We start from the raw sequence: 20,638 nt of genomic DNA on the forward strand, positions 1-20,638 counted from the left end.
TCAGCCTCCCGAGTAGCTGGGACTACAGGTGCCCGCCACTGCCCCCAGCTAATTTTTTGTATTTTTAGTAGAGACAGGGTTTCACCATGGTCTCGATCTCCTGACCTCGTGATCCGCCCGCCTCGGCCTCCCAAAGTGCTAGGATTACAGGCGTGAGCCACCACGCCCGGCCAGACCTCTACAACAAGATTTACAAAACAATGCAAAAAAGAAAACAGAGATGACACAAACAAATGGATAAACAATCCATGCTCATGGATAGGAAGAACCAATATTGTTAAAATGGCTATACTGCCCAAAGCAATTTACAGATTCAATGCTATTCCTATCAAACTACCAATGGCATTTTTCACCAAATTAGAAAAAAACTATTTTAAAATTCATATGGAACCACAAAAGGGTCCAAATAGCCAAGTAATCCTAAGTGAAAAGAACAATGCTGGAGACATCACATTACCCAACTTCAAACTACACTATAAGGCTATGGTAACCAAAACAACATGGTTCCGTTACAAAAACAGAAACGTGGCGGGGGGTGGGGAGGTTCCAAGATGGCCGAATAGGAACAGCTCCAGTCTATAGCTCCCAGGGTGAGTGACGCAGAAGATGGGTGATTTCTGCATTTCCAACTGAGGTACTGGGCTCATCTCACTAACTGAGGTACCAGGTTGATCTCACTGGGGCTTGTTGGACCGTGGGTTCAGCCCACCAAGCGAGAGCCGAAGCAGGGCAAGGCATTATCTCACCCAGGAAGCACAAGGGGTCAGCGACTTTCCTTTCCTAGCCAAGGGAAGGGGTGACACATGGCACCTGGAAAATCGGGTCACTCCCACCCTAATACTGCGCTTTTCCAACAGTCTTAGCAAACGGCACACCAGGAGATTATATCCTGTGCCTGGCTCGGAGGGTCCCACACCCATGGAGCCTCCCTCATTGCTAGCACAGCAGTCTGAGATCAAACTGCAAGGTGGCAGTGAGGCTGGGGGAGGGGGACCTGCCATTGCTGAGGCTTGAGTAGGTAAACAAAGTGGCCTGGAAGCTCGAACTGGGTGGAGCCCACCACAGCTCAAGGAGGCCTGCCTGCCTCTGTAGACTCCACCTCTAGGGACAGGGCATAGCCGAACAAAAGGCAGCAGAAACCTCTGCAGACTTAAATGTCCCTGTCTGACAGCTTTGAAGAGAGTAGTGGTTCTCCCTGCACGGAGTTTGAGATCTGAGAACAGACAGACTGCCTCGTCAAGTGGGTCCCTGAACTCTGAGTAGCCTAACTGGGAGGCATCTCCCAGTAGAGGCAGACTGACACCTCACACAGCTGGGTACCCCTCTGAGACGAAGCTTCCAGAGGAATGATCAGGCAGAAACATTTGCTGTTCAGCAATATTCGCTGTTCTGCAGCCTCTGCTGGTGATACCCAGGCAAACAGGGTTTGGAGTGGACCTCCAGCAAACTCCAACAGACCTGCAGCTGAGGGTCCTGACTGTTAGAAGGAAAACTAACAAACAGAAAAGACATCCACATCAAAACCCCATCTGTACGTCACCATCATCAAAGACCAAAGGTAGATAAAACCACAAAGATGGGGAAAAAACAGAGCAGAAAAGCTGAAAATTCTAAAAATCAGAGCACCTCTCCCCCACCAAAGGAACGCAGCTCCTCGCCAGCAACGGAACAAAGCTGGATGGACAATGACTTAGACGAGTTGAGAGAAGAAGGCTTCAGACAATCAAACTTCTCCAAGCTAAAGGAGGAAGTCTGAACCCATCGCAAAGAAGCTAAAAACCTTGAAAAAAGATCAGATGAATAGCTAACTAGAATAACCAGTGTAGACAAGTCCTTAAATGATCTGATGGAGCTTAAAACCACGGCACAAGAAATACGTGACACATGCATAAGATTCAGTAGCCGATCCCATCAAGTGGAAGAAAGGGTGTCAGTGATTGAAGATCAAATGAATGAAATGAAGCAAGAAGAGAAGTTTAGAGAAGAAAAGAGTAAAAAGAAATGAACAAAGCCTCCAAGAAATATGGGATTATGTGAAAAGACCAAATCTACGTCTGATTGGTGTCCCTGAAAGTGATGGGGAGAAGAACCAAGTTGGAAAACACTCTTCAGGATATTATCCAGGAGAACTTCCCCAACCTAGCAAGGCAGGCCAACATTCAAATTCAGGAAATACCGAAAACGCCACAAAGATACTCCTCGAGAAGTGCAACTCCAAGACACATAATCGTCAGATTCACCGAAGTTGAAATGAAGGAAAAAATGTTAAGGGCAGCCAGAGAGAAAGGTCGGGTTACCCACAAAGGGAAGCCCATCAGAATAACAGTGGATCTCTCAGCAGAAATTCTACAAGACAGAAGAGAGTGGGGGCCAATATTCAACATTCTTAAAGAAAAGAATTTTCAACCCAGAATTTCATATCTAGCCAAACTAAGCTTCATAAGTGAAAGAGAAATAAAATCCTATACAGACAAGCAAATACTGAGAGATTTTGTCACCACCAGGCCTGCCTTACAAGAGCTCCTGAAGGAAGCACTAAACATGGAAAGGAACAACCAGTACCAGCCACTGCAAAAACATGCCAAATTGTAAAGACCATTGATGCTAGAAAGAAACTGCATCAACTAATGAGCAAAATAACCAGGTAACATCATAATGACAGGCTCAAATTCACAATAACAATATTATCCTTAAATATAAATGGGCTAAATGCTCCAATTAAAAGACACAGACTGGCATATTGGATAAAGGCTCAAGACGCATCAGTGTGCTGTATTCAGGAAACGAATTTCACAGGCAGAGACACACATAGGCTCAAAATAAAGGGATGGAGGAAGATCTACCAAGCAAATGGAAAACAAAACAAAAAAAAGCAAGAGCTGCAATCCTAGTCTGTGATAAAACAGACTTTAAACCAACGAAGATCAAAAGAGACAAAGAAAGTCATTACATAATGGTCAAGGGATCAATTCAACAAGAAGAGCTAACTATCCCAAATATGCATGCATCCAATACAGGAGCACCCAGATTCATAAAGCAAGTCCTTAGAGACCTACAAAGAGACTTAGACTCCCACACAATAATAATGGGAGACTTTAACACCCCACTGTCAACATTAGACAGATTAACAAGACAGAAAGTGAACAAGCATATCCAGGATTTGAACTCAGCTCTGCACCAAGCAGACCTAATAGACATCTACAGAACTCTCCACCCCAAATCAACAGAATATACATTCTTCTCAGCACCACATCGCACTTATTCCAAAATTGACCACATAGTTGGAAGTAAAGCACTCCTCGGCAAATGTAAAAGAACAGAAATTATAACAAACTGTCTCTCAGACCACAGTGCAATCAAACTAGAACTCAGGATTAAGAAACTCACTCAAAACCACTCAACTACATGGAAACTGAACAACCTGCTCCTGAATGACTATTGGGTACATAATGAAAGGAAGGCAGAAATAAACATGTTCTTTGAAACCAATGAGAACAAAGACACAACATACCAGAATGTCTGAGACACATTTAAAGCAGTGTGCAGAGGTAAATTTATAGCACTAAATGCCCACAAGAGAAAGCAGGAAAGATCTAAAATTGACACCCTAACATCACAATTAAAAGAACTAGAGAAGCAAGAGCAAACACATTCAAAAGCTAGCAGAAGGCAAGAAATAACTAAGATCAGAGCAGAAGTAAAGGAGATAGACACACAAAAATCCCTTCAAAAAATCAATGAATCCAGGAGCTGGTTTTTTGAAAAGATCAACAAAATTGATAGACCGATAGCAAGATTAATAAAGAAGAAAAGAGAGAAGAATCAAATAGATACAATAAAAAATGATAAAAGGGTTATCACCACTGATCCCACAGAAATACAAACTAACATCAGAGAATATTATAAACACCTCTACGCAAATAAACTAGAAAATCTAGAAGAAATGGATAAATTCCTGCACAAATACACCCTCCCAAGACTAAACCAGGAAGAAGTTGAATCCCTGAATAGACCAATAACAGGCTCTGAAATTGAGGCAATAATTAATAGCCTACCAACCAAAAAAAAGTCCAGGACCAGACGGATTAACAGCCGAATTCTACCAGAGGTACAAGGAGGAGCTGGTACCATTCCTTCTGAAACTATTCCAATCCACAGAAAAAGAGGGAATAATCCCTAACTCATTTTATGAGGCCAGCATCATCCTGATACGAAAGCCTGGCAGAGACACAACAAAAAAAGAGAATTTTAGATCAATATCCCTGATGAACATCGATGCAAAAATCCTCAATAAAATACTGGCAAACCGAATCCAGCAGCATATCAAAAAGCTTATCCACCATGATCAAGTGGGCTTCATCCCTGGGATGCAAGGCTGATTCAACATACACAAATCAATAAACGTAATCAAGCATATAAACAGAACCAAAGACAAAAACCACATGATTATCTCAACAGATGCAGAAAAGGCCTTTGACAAAATTCAACAGCCCTTCATGCTAAAAACTCTCAATAAATTAGGTATTGATGGGACGTATCTAAAAATAATAAGAGCTATTTATGACAGACCCACAGCCAATATCATACTGAATGGGCAAAAACTGGAAGCATTCCCTCTGAAAACTGGCACAAGACAGGGATGCCCTCTCTCACCACTCCTATTCAACATAGCGTTGGAAGTTCTGGCCAGGGCAATCAGGCAGGAGAAGGAAATAAAGGTTATTCAATTAAGAAAAGAGGAAGTCAAATTGTCCCTGTTTGCAGATGACATGATTGTATATTTAGAAAACCCCATTGTCTCAGCCCAAAATCTCCTTAAGCTGATAAGCAACTTCAGCAAAGTCTCAGGATACAAAATCAATGTGCAAAAAACACAAGCATTCCTATACACCAATAATAGACAAACAGAGAGCCAAATCATGAGTGAATTCCCATTCACAATTGCTTCAAAGAGAATAAAATACCTAGGAATCCACTTACAAGGAATGTGAAGGACCTCTTCAAGGAGAACTACAAACCACTGCTCAACACAATAAAAGAGGACACAACCAAATGGAAAACAATTCCATGCTCATGGATAGGAAGAATCAATATCGTGAAAATGGACATACTACCCAAGGTAATTTATAGATTCAATGCTATCCCCATCAAGCTACCACTGACTTTCTTCACAGAATTGGAAAAAACTACTTTAAAGTTCATATGGAACCAAAAAAGAGCCCGCATTGCCAAGACAATCCTAAGCAAAAAGAACAAAGCTGGCGGCATCACGCTACCTGACTTCAAACTATACTACAAGGCTACAGCAACCAAAACAGCATGGTACTGGTACCAAAATAGAGATATAGGCCAATGGAACAGAACAGAGCCCTCAGAAATAATACCACCCATTTACAACCATCTGATCTTTGACAAACCTGACAAAAACAAGCAATGGGGAAAGGATTCCCTATTTAATAAATGGTGCTGGGAAAACTGGCTAGCCATATGTAGAAAGCTGAAGCTGGATCCCTTCCTTACACCTTATACAAAAATTAATTCAAGATGGATTAGACTTAAATGTTAGACCTAAAACCATAAAAACCCTAGAAGAAAACCTAGGCAATACCATTCAGGACATAGGCATGGGCAAGGACTTCATGTCTAAAACACTAAAAGCAATGACAACAAAAGCCAAAATTGACAAATGGGATCTAATCAAACTGAAGAGCTTCTGCACAGCAAAAAAAAACTACCATCAGAGTGAACAGGCAACCTACAGAATGGGAGAAAATTTTTGCAATCTACTCATCTAGCAAAGGGCTAATATCCAGAATCTACAAAGAACTTAAACAAATTTGCAAGAAAAAATCAAACAACCCCAACAAAAAGTGGGCGAAGGATATGAACAGACACTTCTCAAAAGAAGACATTTATGCAGCCAACAGACACATGAAACAACGGCTCATCATCACTGGCCATCAGAGAAATGCAAATCAAAACCACAATGAGATACCCTCTCACACCATTTAGAATGGCGATCATTAAAAAGTCAGGAAACAACAGGTGCCGGAGAGGATGTGGATAAATAGGAACACTTTTACACTGTTGGTGGGACTGTAAACTAGTTCAACCATTGTGGAAGTCAGTGTGGCGATTCCTCAAGGATCTAGAACTAGAATTACCATTTGACTCAGCCATCCCATTACTGAGTATATACCCAAAGGATTAAAAATCATGCTATTATAAAGACACATGCACACATACATTTATTGTGGCACTATTCACAATAGCAAAGACTTGGAACCAACCCAAACATCCATCAAATGAGAAAATGTGGCACATATACACCATGGAATACTATGCAGCCATAAAAAAGGATGAGTTCATGTCCTTTGTAGGGACATGGATGAAGCTAGAAACCATCATTCTCAGCAAACTATTGCAAGGACAGAAAACCAAACACCGCATGTTCTTACTCATAGGTGGGAATTGAACAATGAGAACACATGGACACAGGATGGGGAACACCACACACTGGGGCCTGTAGTGGGGTGGGGAGAGGGGTGAGGGATAGCATTAGGAGATATACCTAATGTAAATGACGAGTTAATGCATGCAGCACACCAACATGGCACATGTATACATATGTAACAAACCTGCACGTTGTGCACATGTACCCTAGAACTTAAAGTATAAAAAAAAACCCAGAAACATAGACCAATGGAACAGAATAAAGAGCCCAGAAATAATGCCACACATCTACACAATCAAGAAAAACAAGCAACAGGGAAAGAACTCTTCATTCAATAAATGATGCTGGGATAACTGGCTAGCCACATGCGGAATATTGAAACTGGACCACTTCCTTACACCATATACAAAAATTAACTCAATATAGATTCAAGACTTAAATGTAAAACTTAAAACTGTAACAACCCTGGAAGATAACCTAGGAAATACCATTCTTGGCATAGAACTTGGCAAAAATTTCATTATGAAGATTCCAAAAGCAATTGCAACAAAAATTAACAAATGGGTCCTAATTAAACAAAAGAGCTTCTACCAGCAAAAGAAACTATCAACTGAATAAATAGGCAACCTATAGAATGAGATAAAACATTTGTGAACTATACATCCAACAGAAGTCTAATATCCACAATCTATAAGGATCTTAAACAAATTTACGAGAAAAAAACACCACCATTAGCCGGGCATGGTGGCTCACGCCTGTAATCCCAGCACTTTGGGAGGCCGAGGTGGGTGGATCACGAGGTCAGAAGATTGAGACCATCCTGGCTAACATGGTAAAACCCCATCTCTACTAAAAATACAAAAAATTAGCCAGGCATGGTGGCGTGCACCTGTGGTCCCTGCTACTCAGGAGGCTGAGGCAGGAGAATGGCGTGAACCTGGGAGGCAGAGCCTGCAGTGAACTGAGATCGCTCCACTGCACTCCAGTCAGAGCGACAGAACGAGACTCCATCTCAAAAAAGCAAAACAAAACAAAACAAAACAGAACAAAAAAAAAACCATTAAAAGAGTAGTCAAAGCACACAAACACTTCTCAAAAGAATTTTGATCCAGATGTTATTTAGAAATGTTTTATCTAATTTCCAAACATTAGGGCATTTTCCAGCTCTATTCCTTTTATTTATATCTTTGGTTAATTGTATTCCTATCTGGAAATATGTCTTCTATGATTTCTGCTTTTTGAAACTTGTTAAGGTATGTTTTTCTGGCCCAGAATGTAGTCTAATTTTGTAAATCTTGCATACAAGCTTAAGTATATGTACTCTGATGTCATTGGATGTGGTATAATGTCAATTAGATCAGATTAATTAATGGTGTTTTTCATTCAATTATATTCTTATTGATGTATTTTACTTCCTTGATTTATCAATTTTTAAAAGAAAAATTGTTAAAGTTACCAACTATAATGGTAGTATTGTCTATTTGTTTGAATTTCTGTGAGTTTTGCCATTTATAATTTAATGTCTTGCTGTTGGGTGCATACATATTAAAGATTGTCATGATACCTTAAAAAAAATAAAAAAAAAATCCTTACCGTAATTCTCTAAAAAAAAAAAAAAAAAAGACATACAGGCAACCAATAAGCATATGAAAAAATGCTCAACATCACTAATCATTAGAGAAATGTAAATCTCACACCAGTTAGAATGGCTATTATTAAAAAGTCAGAAAATAACAGATAATGGCAAGGTTACAGAGAAAAGGAAATGCTTACACACTGCTGGTAGGAATGTAAATTAGCTCAGCCATTGTGGAAAGCAGTTTGGCGACTTCTCAAAGAACATAAAACAGAATTGCCATTCAACCCAACAATCCTATTATTGGGTGTATGTCCAAAGGAATATAAATCATTCTACCATAAAGACACATGCATGCATATGCACATCACAGCACTATTCACAATAGCAAAGATACGAAATGAACCTAAATGCCCATCAACAGTAGACTGGATTTTTTAAAATGTGGTATATATATATACATTGAAATACTATGCAGCCATAAAAAAGAATGAGATCATGTCCTTTGCAGCAACGTGGGTGGAGTTGGAGACCATTATCCTAAGCAAACTAACACAGGGACAGAAAACCAAATACTACACATTCTCACTTACAAGTGGAAGCTAAACTTCTGAGTACATATGGACACAAAGAAAGGAAGAACAGACACCAGGATCTACTTGAGGGTGGAGGGTGGGAGGATGGTGAGGATTGGAAAGGTATCTATTGAATGCTAGGCTTATAACCTGGGTGACAAAGTAAATCTGTACACCAAATTCCTATGACACGCAATTTACCTGCATATAACAAACCTTCACATATACTCCCTCAACCTAAAATAAAAGTTAAAAAGAGAGAGAGAGAGAAATAATTAGGGCAAAGATGACAGACTTTATTACATAAGGCTTTAAAATTTCTGTCATCAGCCGGGTGTGGTGGTTCATGCCTGTAATCCCAGCACTTTGGGAGGCCAAGGTGGGTGGATCACCTGAGGTCAGCAGTTTGAGACCAGCCTGGCCAATATGGTGAAACCCCATCTCTACTAAAAATACAAAAAATTAGCTGGGCGTAGTGGTGGGCACCTGTAATCCCAGCTACCTGGAGGCTGAGGCTGGAGAATCGCTTGAACCCAGGAGGCGGAGGTTGCAGTGAGCCGAGATTGCACCATTGCACTTCCAGCCTGGGCAACAAGAGTGAAACTCCATCTCAAAAAAACAAAAAAACAAACAAACAAAAAAAATTCTGTCACCAGAAGACTCCACAAGCAAAATTGAAAGCAAACATCAAGTGTGGGGGAAAAAATATCCAAATATATTCCAAAAGGCTAATATTGCCAATTTAAAGAGCTATTACAAACCAGTAAGAAAATTATAGGAATTACAATGTAAAAACAGACAAGATAGGAGCAGGTGATTTGTAAACGAAGAAATAATGGGCAAAAATATCCTTATTCTAACTGAATGCAATATATCGAGTAGGATTGTAGTGTATACATATATATATATATATATATATATATTTTTTTTTTTTTTTTTTTTTTTTGAGATGGAGTTTTGCTATTGTCGCCCAGGCTGGAGTGCAATGGTGTGATCTCGGCTCACTGCAACCTCTGCCTCCTGGGTTCAAGCAATTCTCCTGTCTCAGCCGCCCAAGTAGCTGGGATTACAGGCATGCACCACCACACATGGCAGATTATAGAATATAATGGGTACTGAATTCATACAAACCTGTAATATTGCTCTTTCAGGTAACAGTGAAATGTCACATTTTAGAGTCTCATCTACAAGAGAGACTTCAGAAGAACTTTGTTCAGGAAAATTGGATTCTTCTGCAGCAGCTCTTTTGAGTATTAATCTATTTTTCCATTTTTTCAATTGAAGTTCATGTTTTAATATCTGCAATGAAAATAATTTTAAAATTCCATGGAATTGCTGTAATGGTCAAGAGAGATGACAGACACAAAGCACAGTGCTTGACACAAGAATAGGACCAATTAAACATTATTTATGATCGTCATCATTACTACATAAACTATAATTTTTCATAAGCATGTTTAATGTTCTCTGAACCACCAAAGTATTACAGATCATTTCCATTAGTTGTCATAAAACACTGGCACAGGCAGCCATCTTGAAAAGCTGAACTAGTCTCCTCTTTCACAGATGAGGAAGTGAGGACCACAAAGTCAAGGCTCTGGCAATGATAAAACTGGTAATTGGTGCACGGAGTGAAGGTGATTAACATACAGATAACAAAAAAGGGAAGTCAGAAGTAATGTATTTGGGAAATTGCCAAATTTATTGTCACAGGAAGTCCCCATTTTAACTTTTGATACACTTCTGAAAACTGTGTAATAAATAAAGGTAGTAAGTATTTCAGTCATAAACATATACACAATATTGGCGTAATATATATTGATGTAATATATATATGTGTATGTATATGTGTGTATGTATGTGTGTGTATACACACACACATTAGAGCCTGAGGAAGAACACACGTGGAGCACTTGACACATAGGTGTTCCCTGCCTCTGCTCCCAGCATACACTTGCCATCCTCACTCCATTTAAGGGAATGTAGAATGATTGTTAGGTCAATAAATCATATATCTAGAAAAAAAGTTCTCTAAACACACCATTAACTATATAATATATATAATATACATATATCTTAATATTATTATAGTATATATAACATACATTATATATATTAATATATATCAACTACTGTGTGTAAAACATTATGCTCAGCATATGGAGAATACTAAGAGAACAATACTGCCTGCTCTCAGGGATTTTTTGTTTCTTTTTTGAGAAGGAGTTTCGCTTTTGTCGCCCAGGCTGGAGTGCAGTGGTGTGATCTTGGTTCACTGCATCCTCCACCTCAAGGGTTCAAGAGATTCTCCTGACTCAGCCTCCCAAGTAGCTGGGATTACAGGGGCCCGCCACCATGCCTGGCTAATTTTTATATTCAGGGATGTTTAGCTGAAGGGGGTGTACAAGGGGGGACTGGTCATGTACAGCTACCTATTTTACTATTAGACAATCAGTGATCAGGCATAGAGGGCAGTTATCAAAACACTAGCTTAATATACAGACTAGTGGAAAGCAGTGAATGAGCAGACTAACATAGTGTTAGGTACCCAAAGTACAGCTGTTTCACTGGTAACATTGAAAAGGTAGTTTGCAAAAGGCAAAGCCTAGAGGACAGCCTACAAGACCACCAGCTCAAAACCTATAGATTATAAACTTCTAGAGAGCATCTCAAGTAACCTCTGAGATGCTTAAAGCTCAGCACAGGCTCTAGCACTGTTTTAAGCATATGTAAGTAATAAATCTCCTCATATTCTTTTGCTGTGTGTGTGCTATTGTCAGTCTCAACATCTGAACCAAATTCAGGTGAGTAGAGGCATTGATCCATGGGGCAACCACAAAAGAAGGGGATTTAACTTCACCCCACATTCTCTTTCCTATCTACCCTTACTTTGTATTTCAAAGAATATTAATAAAATATCTCCTACTAACGTACTACAGAAAAAAAATCCAGCATGTTTCTACATCTGATCATAGTGTTACTTTGAGCATACTAAACCAATATTAAGTAATGATATACTAATAGCTGAAGTAAATTTTAAATTATTAAGTTAAAGAACAAGAATCCTGGCCAGACGCGGTGGCTCATGCCTGTAATCCCAGCACTTTAGGAGGCCGAAGTGGGCAGATCACCTGAGGTCAGGAGTTCAAGACCAGCCTAGCCAACATGGTGAAACCCCGTCTCTACGAAAAATACAAAAAAATTAGCTGGGTGTGGTGGCAGGCACCTGTAATTCCAGCTACTCGGGAGGCTGAGGCAGGAGAATTGCTTGAACCTGGGAGGCAGAGGTTGCAGTGAGCCAAGATTGCACCATTGCACTCCAGCCTGGACAACAAGAGCTAAACTCTGTCCCAAAAAAATAAAAATAAAAAAATAACAAGAATCTCATCAAAAGTAGATAATATTCAGGATTTTAGTATTTTCCACACACAGCATTATTATTTGAGGCAACATGAATATAACTGAAAAATTCGGATTCTTAAAAAATTTGTTTCAATATACAATACCAGCTCATCTTCTTTCTTTTTACTCTTATGTCTTGCTGTTTTCCGCCATTTTGTTAGGATAATGGTTAGCTTGTGACAATAGATGATCTGTTGTATCCGCAATAGCATATCTGAAGGAAATTTACTAGATTACTGTATATATTAATAGTTATAGCTATTTCCAAAAAACACAAAGTGATTTAATAGTCTATCATGTTTATTAGACAATGTCGCATCAGATCGTTTTTGTTTGGTTTTATTTACACTTGAAATTAATTACTTTTGATAGCATTAGTACTCTCGAGACTTTATTAACCTGGAAACATCACCTTTGCCCTTAGAAATTAAGATTTAATAGCTGCAATAGAAATGTCAAGACATGTATCATTTCTTTTTTTTAAACAAGGTTGTTCTTTGTAAAACCAGAACTTCTAAACTTTTTCATAAGAAATACAGTCATAAGGTACCATTTAGATCCAATGCCTTTGAATTTAATTTTATGTCTTATGATTAACCACTTCCTAACCCTTCGTTACACTAATGTTAAAATCTTCGGAGGGTCCACTCTAACTGAGGTACCAACCAAAGCCAGTCAAAAAGAAATGATTCTCTGGTTTGCAACAGTCATAAACAAGTTATTATCAGGAGAGTTGCAAAAAAATCTAACTGGAAGGCAAGAGCTCTTGGAGGTTATACTGAGTGGGCATGGATCACATGAACGTACCTGCCACCCACTCGGTATAACCCCCAAGGTCTTAAGAGAAGATAATTTTTATTTTTAAGTTTCGTCATATATACTTTAAATGTAATATTTGTAAAAAGCATAAACCTCTTTACAAAAATAGTCAATTTTGGTACCTGTCCATACTATTTGGAACCCATCCAGCTCTCTATTTTGTAAAAAAGCCCATAGTAGATTCTATTTATATTCATGTATACATACACACAAATGCACACAAGATTTGATTTTAAACGTTTTCTATTAAAATAAAATCCTTTGAGACAAATCTCATTATTTTTAAATTAGCAGCTCTACCTTCATTTCATGACAACTGTCTAGACATAAAAACAATAGGTTCTCTGAGTATACAAAGTATGCTTAACTGTTAGTTTTTTTATTATTTCAATAAATGGATACAAAAAGTAATTGCTACTATGTAAGAATTTACTTTTAAGTTTTTCTTTCTGGTCTTCCATATAAGAGTGCCAGTGATGAAATACAGATTTTTGAAGTCTGAAATTGTAACATGTCATTGCTCTGTTCATTTTTTCAGCCAGGACGACATTTTCATTTGTACGAGCTATGTCTCTCCAAGTGCTGCAGGCAGAAGATATTTTTTTAAAAATAATATTTTGATATTAGGGCAATATATCAGTAAATAAATTAAGGGGAAAAAAGAATGATATCTCTTTTATGACCTCAAAAGCCACAGCATAGACACAAACTTCTACAACTTGGGTATGACCTGAAGAATTCCTAAGAGTTATAGAGAAAAATGGAGATTATATGAGTCATATTTCTTTTTGGATAAAATAAAGAAATCATGGGATAAAATCATGTTGTCATAATTCCAATTTACCAAAAGAACCACCTAATGACGTCTTTTTAAAAAGGAATCTAAATTCCACAACATATTTGGCTCCAAGGGTTTCAGATAAGTGGACTGTGAAACTAACTATATTTTAATTTTAAAGTTTTATTTTTTAAGAAAAGATAGTTATACCTTAAAGAAGTAAAATACATATTTTAACTAAGTAAAAGCTGATTAAATATAAAAGAAATATATGATACAAAATGGTAGAAACATGATTAAACAGATAAAATCAGCACAACTGGCCAAAAGTGAATTTTTCTTTGCATGGAGAATATCAAGAATAAAAACTCAAAGAGGAAGAAATTGTTTGTAAAAATCACATTCTTACCAAAAATGAGTCTTTACTAAATGTCCAGTATAAAAGCTACAGGCTTTTATCATCAATTCTGGAGCCATCTAAAGTAAATAAATAATTGAAATAACAAATATTAGAAATAAATGGAATGCATAGACTACCTCTGCAAGATACTCAAGAAAAAGAGAGCAATGGATGCCAAGAGGGAAGGGAATTGGGCAGTTGGAGGCAGGAATGGGCTGAAAGAACTATATACCATTTATGTTTTGGAATTTTGTGTATTTTTTTAACTTAAAATAACAGCTTAATATATTTTCCCATTATATCTCACTTAGTTTGAAGCATTTTGAGTTAAGCATCATGGCATTGTTATGATAAGCTATATTTATAATAGTATAGAATTGCAGTTCTGCTGTTCACTATTAAAACAGAATGATTTTCTGAATCATTCTGAATCAAACAGAATGATTTTTTCAAGGATATAAACTGAGATTCTCTTTTCAACATAGAGGAATTCCTCATTTACCAAGCAGGAATAGGAAAACCACATAAATTAAAAGTCTAAACTATGGAATATGCTTAAAGAGATGCAAATTTATCACTTACAACTATTCACAATAACATGTGGCAACACCTAACTGAAATCATCTACACCTTCTGTGCATTCTTTAATAAATAAAGATATTATTATATTAACATATTTATTATATGCACATGGCTACTGTTGTTAATGGTGTTTTCCTCTTATTTTATTGCCACTTTGCTTACTATATAGATATACAAACATATAGTCACATCTATTTGGTGCATAGGTAAGTTTGGTTCAAATCTATACCAACAGCCAGGAATTCTGAATTCTACTTTTCTAAGGCAAATGTTTTCTCCTTTGCACATTGGTATAAATACTTTGTTAAATTAACAGATATGGCATACACATGTTCATCACAGATTTATTTTAGGCATACAAGAAAGGCCCAAAGGACCCCTGCCATGTGAAAATCCTCACTTTTGATGGAGATTAAATGCAAATTATGCCTACAGTGAGGGAAAACATAAAAGATTCAAGTCATTTTTCACTAAATTCAGATTTTTATAGAAGAAAGGAATCCAGATGAATAAAGAAGGAGTACTGAGGATATTACAGCAGGCAGGATAAAAACCAAGAAGGGGATGAGGTGGCACAGGCAGACAAATTTCATTAACATTACAATTTTTCAGTACTGTTGTAGGTCCCTAAATTTCATGAGCTTGATTCTTTTTAGATGATATTACCTGAAAAGTCCTAAATAAATAACTACAGTAAATGATGTCATAAAAATATGAGTATATTATATGACCAAATGAATGTAGTTCAAAACATTATGGTAATAATGACTTTGAAAAGAATTATTAAAATTCAGCAAGTACCATTTGAACTCAAGTTTTCTTTTCTGATGATCAACTCTTTAAAACAGCATAAAAGTATTTTCTATTCTATTATTGAAAGAAGTAATTTAAATCCTCATTAATTCATGATTTATAATACACCAGAATTTTTGTTGTTCTAATATTCATTTTTTAAGAGTTTCTCTTCATAAATTTTTATTTTAACTTTACATTTATTGTTCTCCCAGCTTGGAAGGCAGGGAGGGAGGGAACGAGGGAGGGAGGGAGAGAGGGAGGGGAAAGGAAGGAAGGAGAAAAAGAAACAATTAAAATCACGATTTTTCCTTATTATTATTATTGGTATACTCTTGTTTTCTTCACAGGGAAAAGCAAGTTTAAGAGAGCATCTCCAAGGGACTAATATGCAAGAGGACTCCAGCCCAGTAATGCCCCATTCCCCACTTGGGGGTGGGCATGTGTTAACTTCACTGCAGCTCCAAGGAATCTCTGGCCAATCCAGCCACTGGGCACATTTGGACCACTTAGTCACATGGCTTCACTTCCTCCATTTATGTTTCCACCGCCTACACTCCAGCCAATGGCTTCCCACCCTTCATAGTCGCTGCATAATGTTTAACTGCTTCTGATTGAAAAATATTCTTCCTCTCACCTTTTAATTCCAGCTGGCAGTGTTTTGCACAGAGTAGGAGCTCAACAAATATATATGTATTGATCCATCAACAGAATTAGAAAACTGCTTAGATGCAAGCCAATTCTCTGCCATCTGACTACCACAAATGGAGGGCAAAGGATTCTGGTAACAACTTTGTGGGCAAGTCAGTGGATAAACAGCAAGTTAGTGCTGGCTACACATGGCCTCAGAGTACCCTCACATAACACTCACACCACTAGTGCTGCTGTCCCCAGACACCTGCAGTTATAAACAAAGTGAGGGAGGAATGGACAGTGCATCACAATATGATTTCTGAGAGTCCAGGTACACTGTAAGGTTAATTTCTAGGCTGGAAATAAAAGAAAAAATTCTACCATAAGAGATGATTTTTAAAGTTAAAGAGTGGGAATGTGTAAATAAATAATGAATTAGTTGCGAAAGATTTTTCATAGTATTAAGTTAGGGTTTAACACTACTTTTTTAGGCCAGTGGCCTACAAGAAGCCAGTTGGAATCACCTGCAAAACTTGTAAACTACCCAGGCTCACTTCCCAAGATTCCTTAGCTCTCTACTCTTACCCTGTCTAGGAATTACTGCTGTGATTAGTCACTATTATGACTGAGAGTATGTCTTATTCCTCACGTACAATTGGGACAGAAGAGTGTTAAGGCCCAAATTTTAAGCTGAGCTCCAGCAGCATACAATAGCACACACACTAGTTTCAAGGAAACATATTTTTATAGATTAGGAGAGAAAAAGAAGTGAAATATAAAACTGATTTCTTTTTGAAAAGATATATGTAGCAAGATTACAACCCAGTCCTAAAAAAAAATAGCTTATAAAAAAATTTCATTCCTCTGCCAGGGTTGGAGGAAAATAAGATTTAAAATTTCAAACTTACAGAGAAATAAAATAAACACCTAATACCCACAGTCCATGTTTAACATTGTCAACATTCTGCCATACTTGCTTTTTCTATTTTAAAGTATACAAATTAAGACATCATGACATTTCATCCCCCAAATCTTATAATATCCATCTTTTAAAAAATGAGTACATTTTCTTTGCAACCACAATTCCATTATCCTGCCTTAGACACTTAATAGTAATTGCTTAATATCATTGTACCCATGCCATAGCCAACTCTCCGGAATTGGCCTCCAAATGTCTTATACGGTTTGTTCAAACTAGAATCTAGACAAGGACCATATATTTGCATTGCACACTCAGTTGATGTGAGGATTTCAATAGCTACAGAAAAAAAGCTTTAGTTTTTCCTTCTCATTTTCTATATTTTCAACATTTAATGAGTATGAGGTGTGGAGGTGGGATAACATTGGCCTAAATCTAATGGATTCTGTTACCTGGGCCTGTCTAATATTACATTCTAGAAGTCAGCCAGGCATGGTGGCTCACACTTGCAATCCCAAAACTTTGGATGGCTGAGGTGGGAGGATCCCTCAAGCTCAGGACTTAAACAGTAGCCTGGGCAACATAGTGAGACTTTGTCTCTACTAAAAAATAAAAAATTAGCTGGGTGTGGTAGCATGCACCTGTAGTACCAGCAACTTGGGAGGTTGAGGTGGGAGAATCACTGGAGCTCAGATAGAGGCTGCAGTGAGCAAGCTATGATTGTGCCACTGCACTCCAGCCTGGGCAACATGGTGAGACCCTCTCTCTCTCTCTCTCTCTGCTGTCTCTCTCTGTCTGTCTCTGTCTCTCTCTCCATCCCCCTCATACACACACACACACACACACACACACAGTTCTAAAAGTCAATTTAAATATTTTTGTTTTGACAGACAGATACTAAGAAAGGTTTTTTTGTTTTTTGTTTTTGTTTTTTTCTTTTTTCTTTTCCTATCCTCTGAAAGAAAGACAAGAATGGGGATAGGGGTGGGGAGCCACATGGCATCTGTCTCTGCCACCTGAATCAGGGGTCTGAGTCTTAGGGAAGAAAGAACTGCAGGCAGAATCCAAAAGAACTGCTCCTATGAGGCATGCAGCACTATTTGTGCAATACAAAGTGAAGGAAAGGCATTGTGTCCGGAATTGGTGGGTTCTTGGTCTCACTGACATCAAGAATGAAGCTGCAGACCCTCGCAGTGAGTGTTACAGTTCTTAAAGGTGGCGTGTCTGGAGTTTGTTCCTTCTGATGTTTGGATGTGTTCGGAGTTTCTTCCTTCTGGTTAGTTCGTGGTCTTGCTGGCTCAAGAATGAAGCTGCGGACCTTCGCGGTGAGTGTTACACCTCTTAAGGCGGGGCGTCTGGAGTTGTTCGTTCCTCCCGGTGGGTTCGTGGTCTCGTTGGCTTCGGGAGTGAAGCTGCAGACCTTCTTGGTGAGTGTTACAGCTCATAAAGGCAGTGTGGACCCAGAGTGAGCAGCAGCAAGAGTTATTGCAAAGAATGAAAGAACAAAGCTTCCACAGTGTGGAAGGGGACCCCAGCCGGTTGCCAGTGCTGGGTCAGGCAGCCTGCTTTTATTCTCTTATCTGGCCCCACCCGCATCCTGCTGATTGGTAGAGCTGAGTGGTCTGTTTTGACAGGGCGCTGATTGGTGCGTTTACAATCCCTGAGCTAGACACAAAGGTTCTCCACATCCCCACCAGATTAGCTAGATAAGAGAGCGTGGACACAAAGGTTCTCCAAGTCCCCACCAGAGTAGGCAGATACAGAGTGTCAACTGGTGCATTCACAAACCCAGAGCTAGACACAGGGTGCTGATTGGTGTGTTTACAAACCTGGAGCTAGAGACAGAGTGCTGATTGGTGTATTTACAATCCCTTAGCTAGACATAAAGGTTCTCCAAGTTCCCACTAGACTCAGGAGCCCAGCTGGCTTCACCCAGTGCATCTCGCACTGGGGCTGCAGGTGGAGCTGCCTGCCAGTCTGGCGCCATGTGCCCACACTCTTCAGCCACTGGGTGGTCGATGGGACTGGGCACCGTGGAGCAGAGGGCGGCACTCGTTGGGGAGGCTCGGGTGGCACAGGAGCCCACAGACGGTGGTGGGGAGGCTCAGGCATGGTGGGCTGCAGGTCCCCAGCCCTGCCCCCGCAGGAAGGCAGCTAAGGCACCACGAGAAATTGAGCACAGCAGCTGCTGGCCCAGGTGCTAAGCCCCTCACTGCCCAGGGCCAGTGGAGACGGCAGTGCCGGCCAGCTGGCCTCTCCCAGTGCAGGGTCCACCAAGCCCACGCCCATCCGGAACTCGCGCTGGCCCGCAAGCACCGTGCGCAGCCCCAGTTCCTGCCAGCACCTTTCCCGCCACACCTCTTGGCAAGCTGAGGGAGCCGGCTCCGGCCTTGGCCAGCCCAGAAAGGGGCTCCCACAGTGCAGCGGGGGGCTGAAGGGCTCCTAAAGTGCCGCCAAGGTAGGAGCCCAGGCAGAGGAGGCACTGAGAGCGAGCGAGGGCTGTGAGGGCTGCCAGCATGCTGTCACCTCTCAGCATGTTCCCCACTACTGTACAGCACACAGAGCACAAGGCCATCAGATTTAATGTGACTTTACATTTTTAAAACTTAAACTAATGTGATACAAAAAATATTACAAAAGTCTTACATTATGCCAATTTTTGAAATACAATCTTTCAAATTAAAATTTTACTGAGAGGTATTTCCTTTCAAAGCTGGTGGGAAAACGAATTAAAAGTTTAAGTATTGCCACAAAGTGGTACTATTTCGGCAGGTAAACAAATGTGGCTTTAGTATTGAAGTATGAGTTTGAGTTATTAGCAGTCTTCAGAAAAATACGGCATCTTGTGAAACGTGTGACCAACCAGTGTGGTCTAAGTAAAGTTGGCAGGCCAAGGGAAAGGAAGAGTATCTGGCACTTAAGGATTTGCAGGTGTACAGCCTGGAACACCAGCTCAGGCAGACATTGGGGCTCTTAGGAAGACCAGGGTGGCAGTTCTAGGGTTCCCCTTCAGATGGCCTCACAGGTTCCATACAGACACTAGGAGGAATTCTTTAATTCACATGGGATAGCTTTGGGATTCCCAAACACAAATGGGTAGAACTTGAAGAGGAAACTGACCTCTTGTGTTATGAAGACAGGAGCTAGAGGCAGTGAAATCTGGGATATTCCTATTAACACTGCTCTACTTATATCCCAGGCTGGTGAGACCTGGGGAAGTGTTGTAGTAAATGAAAAAATAATGAAATACTATTACAAATCATTACTGTTGACTTAACAGATACCAAATTTATGGCTCTTTAATATAAGTAGTAATTGGTCCCATTAATTTTTAATTTTGTAAGATATCCATTTACTATATGTAAAAAAATGCATTTAAACAACAGCTATAGAAAAAAAGTTTCAGTTCTATAAAATACTTAAAGTACCTAATAAAGTATTAAGAATCTGGTAAGAACCAAATGTAAAATAAATGTAAATCATTAACTTTATATTATAATTTTTAGCTTTCTGTATATTGTAATATTATTTTTCTTCTGGCAGGCAATTCCCTTTTTTGCTCAGTTAACCTGCAAATCAAAAGATTATATATGAAATTGTCTTAACATAATTCACCATATTATAAAGTACCATGCCTTTACTTCATTAATGAGCTTCACTTATATCCCACATAGTATCATTCTAGAATAGGGGTCTCCAACCCCCAGG

At 39.1% G+C, this 20,638-nt stretch overlaps 1 protein-coding gene across 4 annotated transcripts in view; it reads right to left on the reverse strand.

Annotated features, from left to right (window-relative positions):
- Positions 1-20,638, reverse strand: part of FBXL13 (F-box and leucine rich repeat protein 13) — a 271,872-nt gene that overhangs the window by 209,728 nt on the left and 41,506 nt on the right. For all 4 annotated transcript variants that reach the window (XM_003268180.2, XM_030826693.1, XM_003268179.3 and 1 more), the window contains 4 exons: positions 14,014-14,081; positions 13,260-13,408; positions 12,112-12,221; positions 9,737-9,904 (listed from right to left, as the gene is read on the reverse strand). In XM_003268180.2, the coding sequence (XP_003268228.1) occupies positions 9,737-9,904; positions 12,112-12,221; positions 13,260-13,408; positions 14,014-14,081 (495 nt within the window). The remainder of the gene's footprint in view (positions 1-9,736; positions 9,905-12,111; positions 12,222-13,259; positions 13,409-14,013; positions 14,082-20,638) is intronic.

This window comes from Nomascus leucogenys, chromosome 13 (assembly GCF_006542625.1).
Source record: "Nomascus leucogenys isolate Asia chromosome 13, Asia_NLE_v1, whole genome shotgun sequence".
Taxonomy (NCBI): domain Eukaryota; kingdom Metazoa; phylum Chordata; class Mammalia; order Primates; family Hylobatidae; genus Nomascus; species Nomascus leucogenys.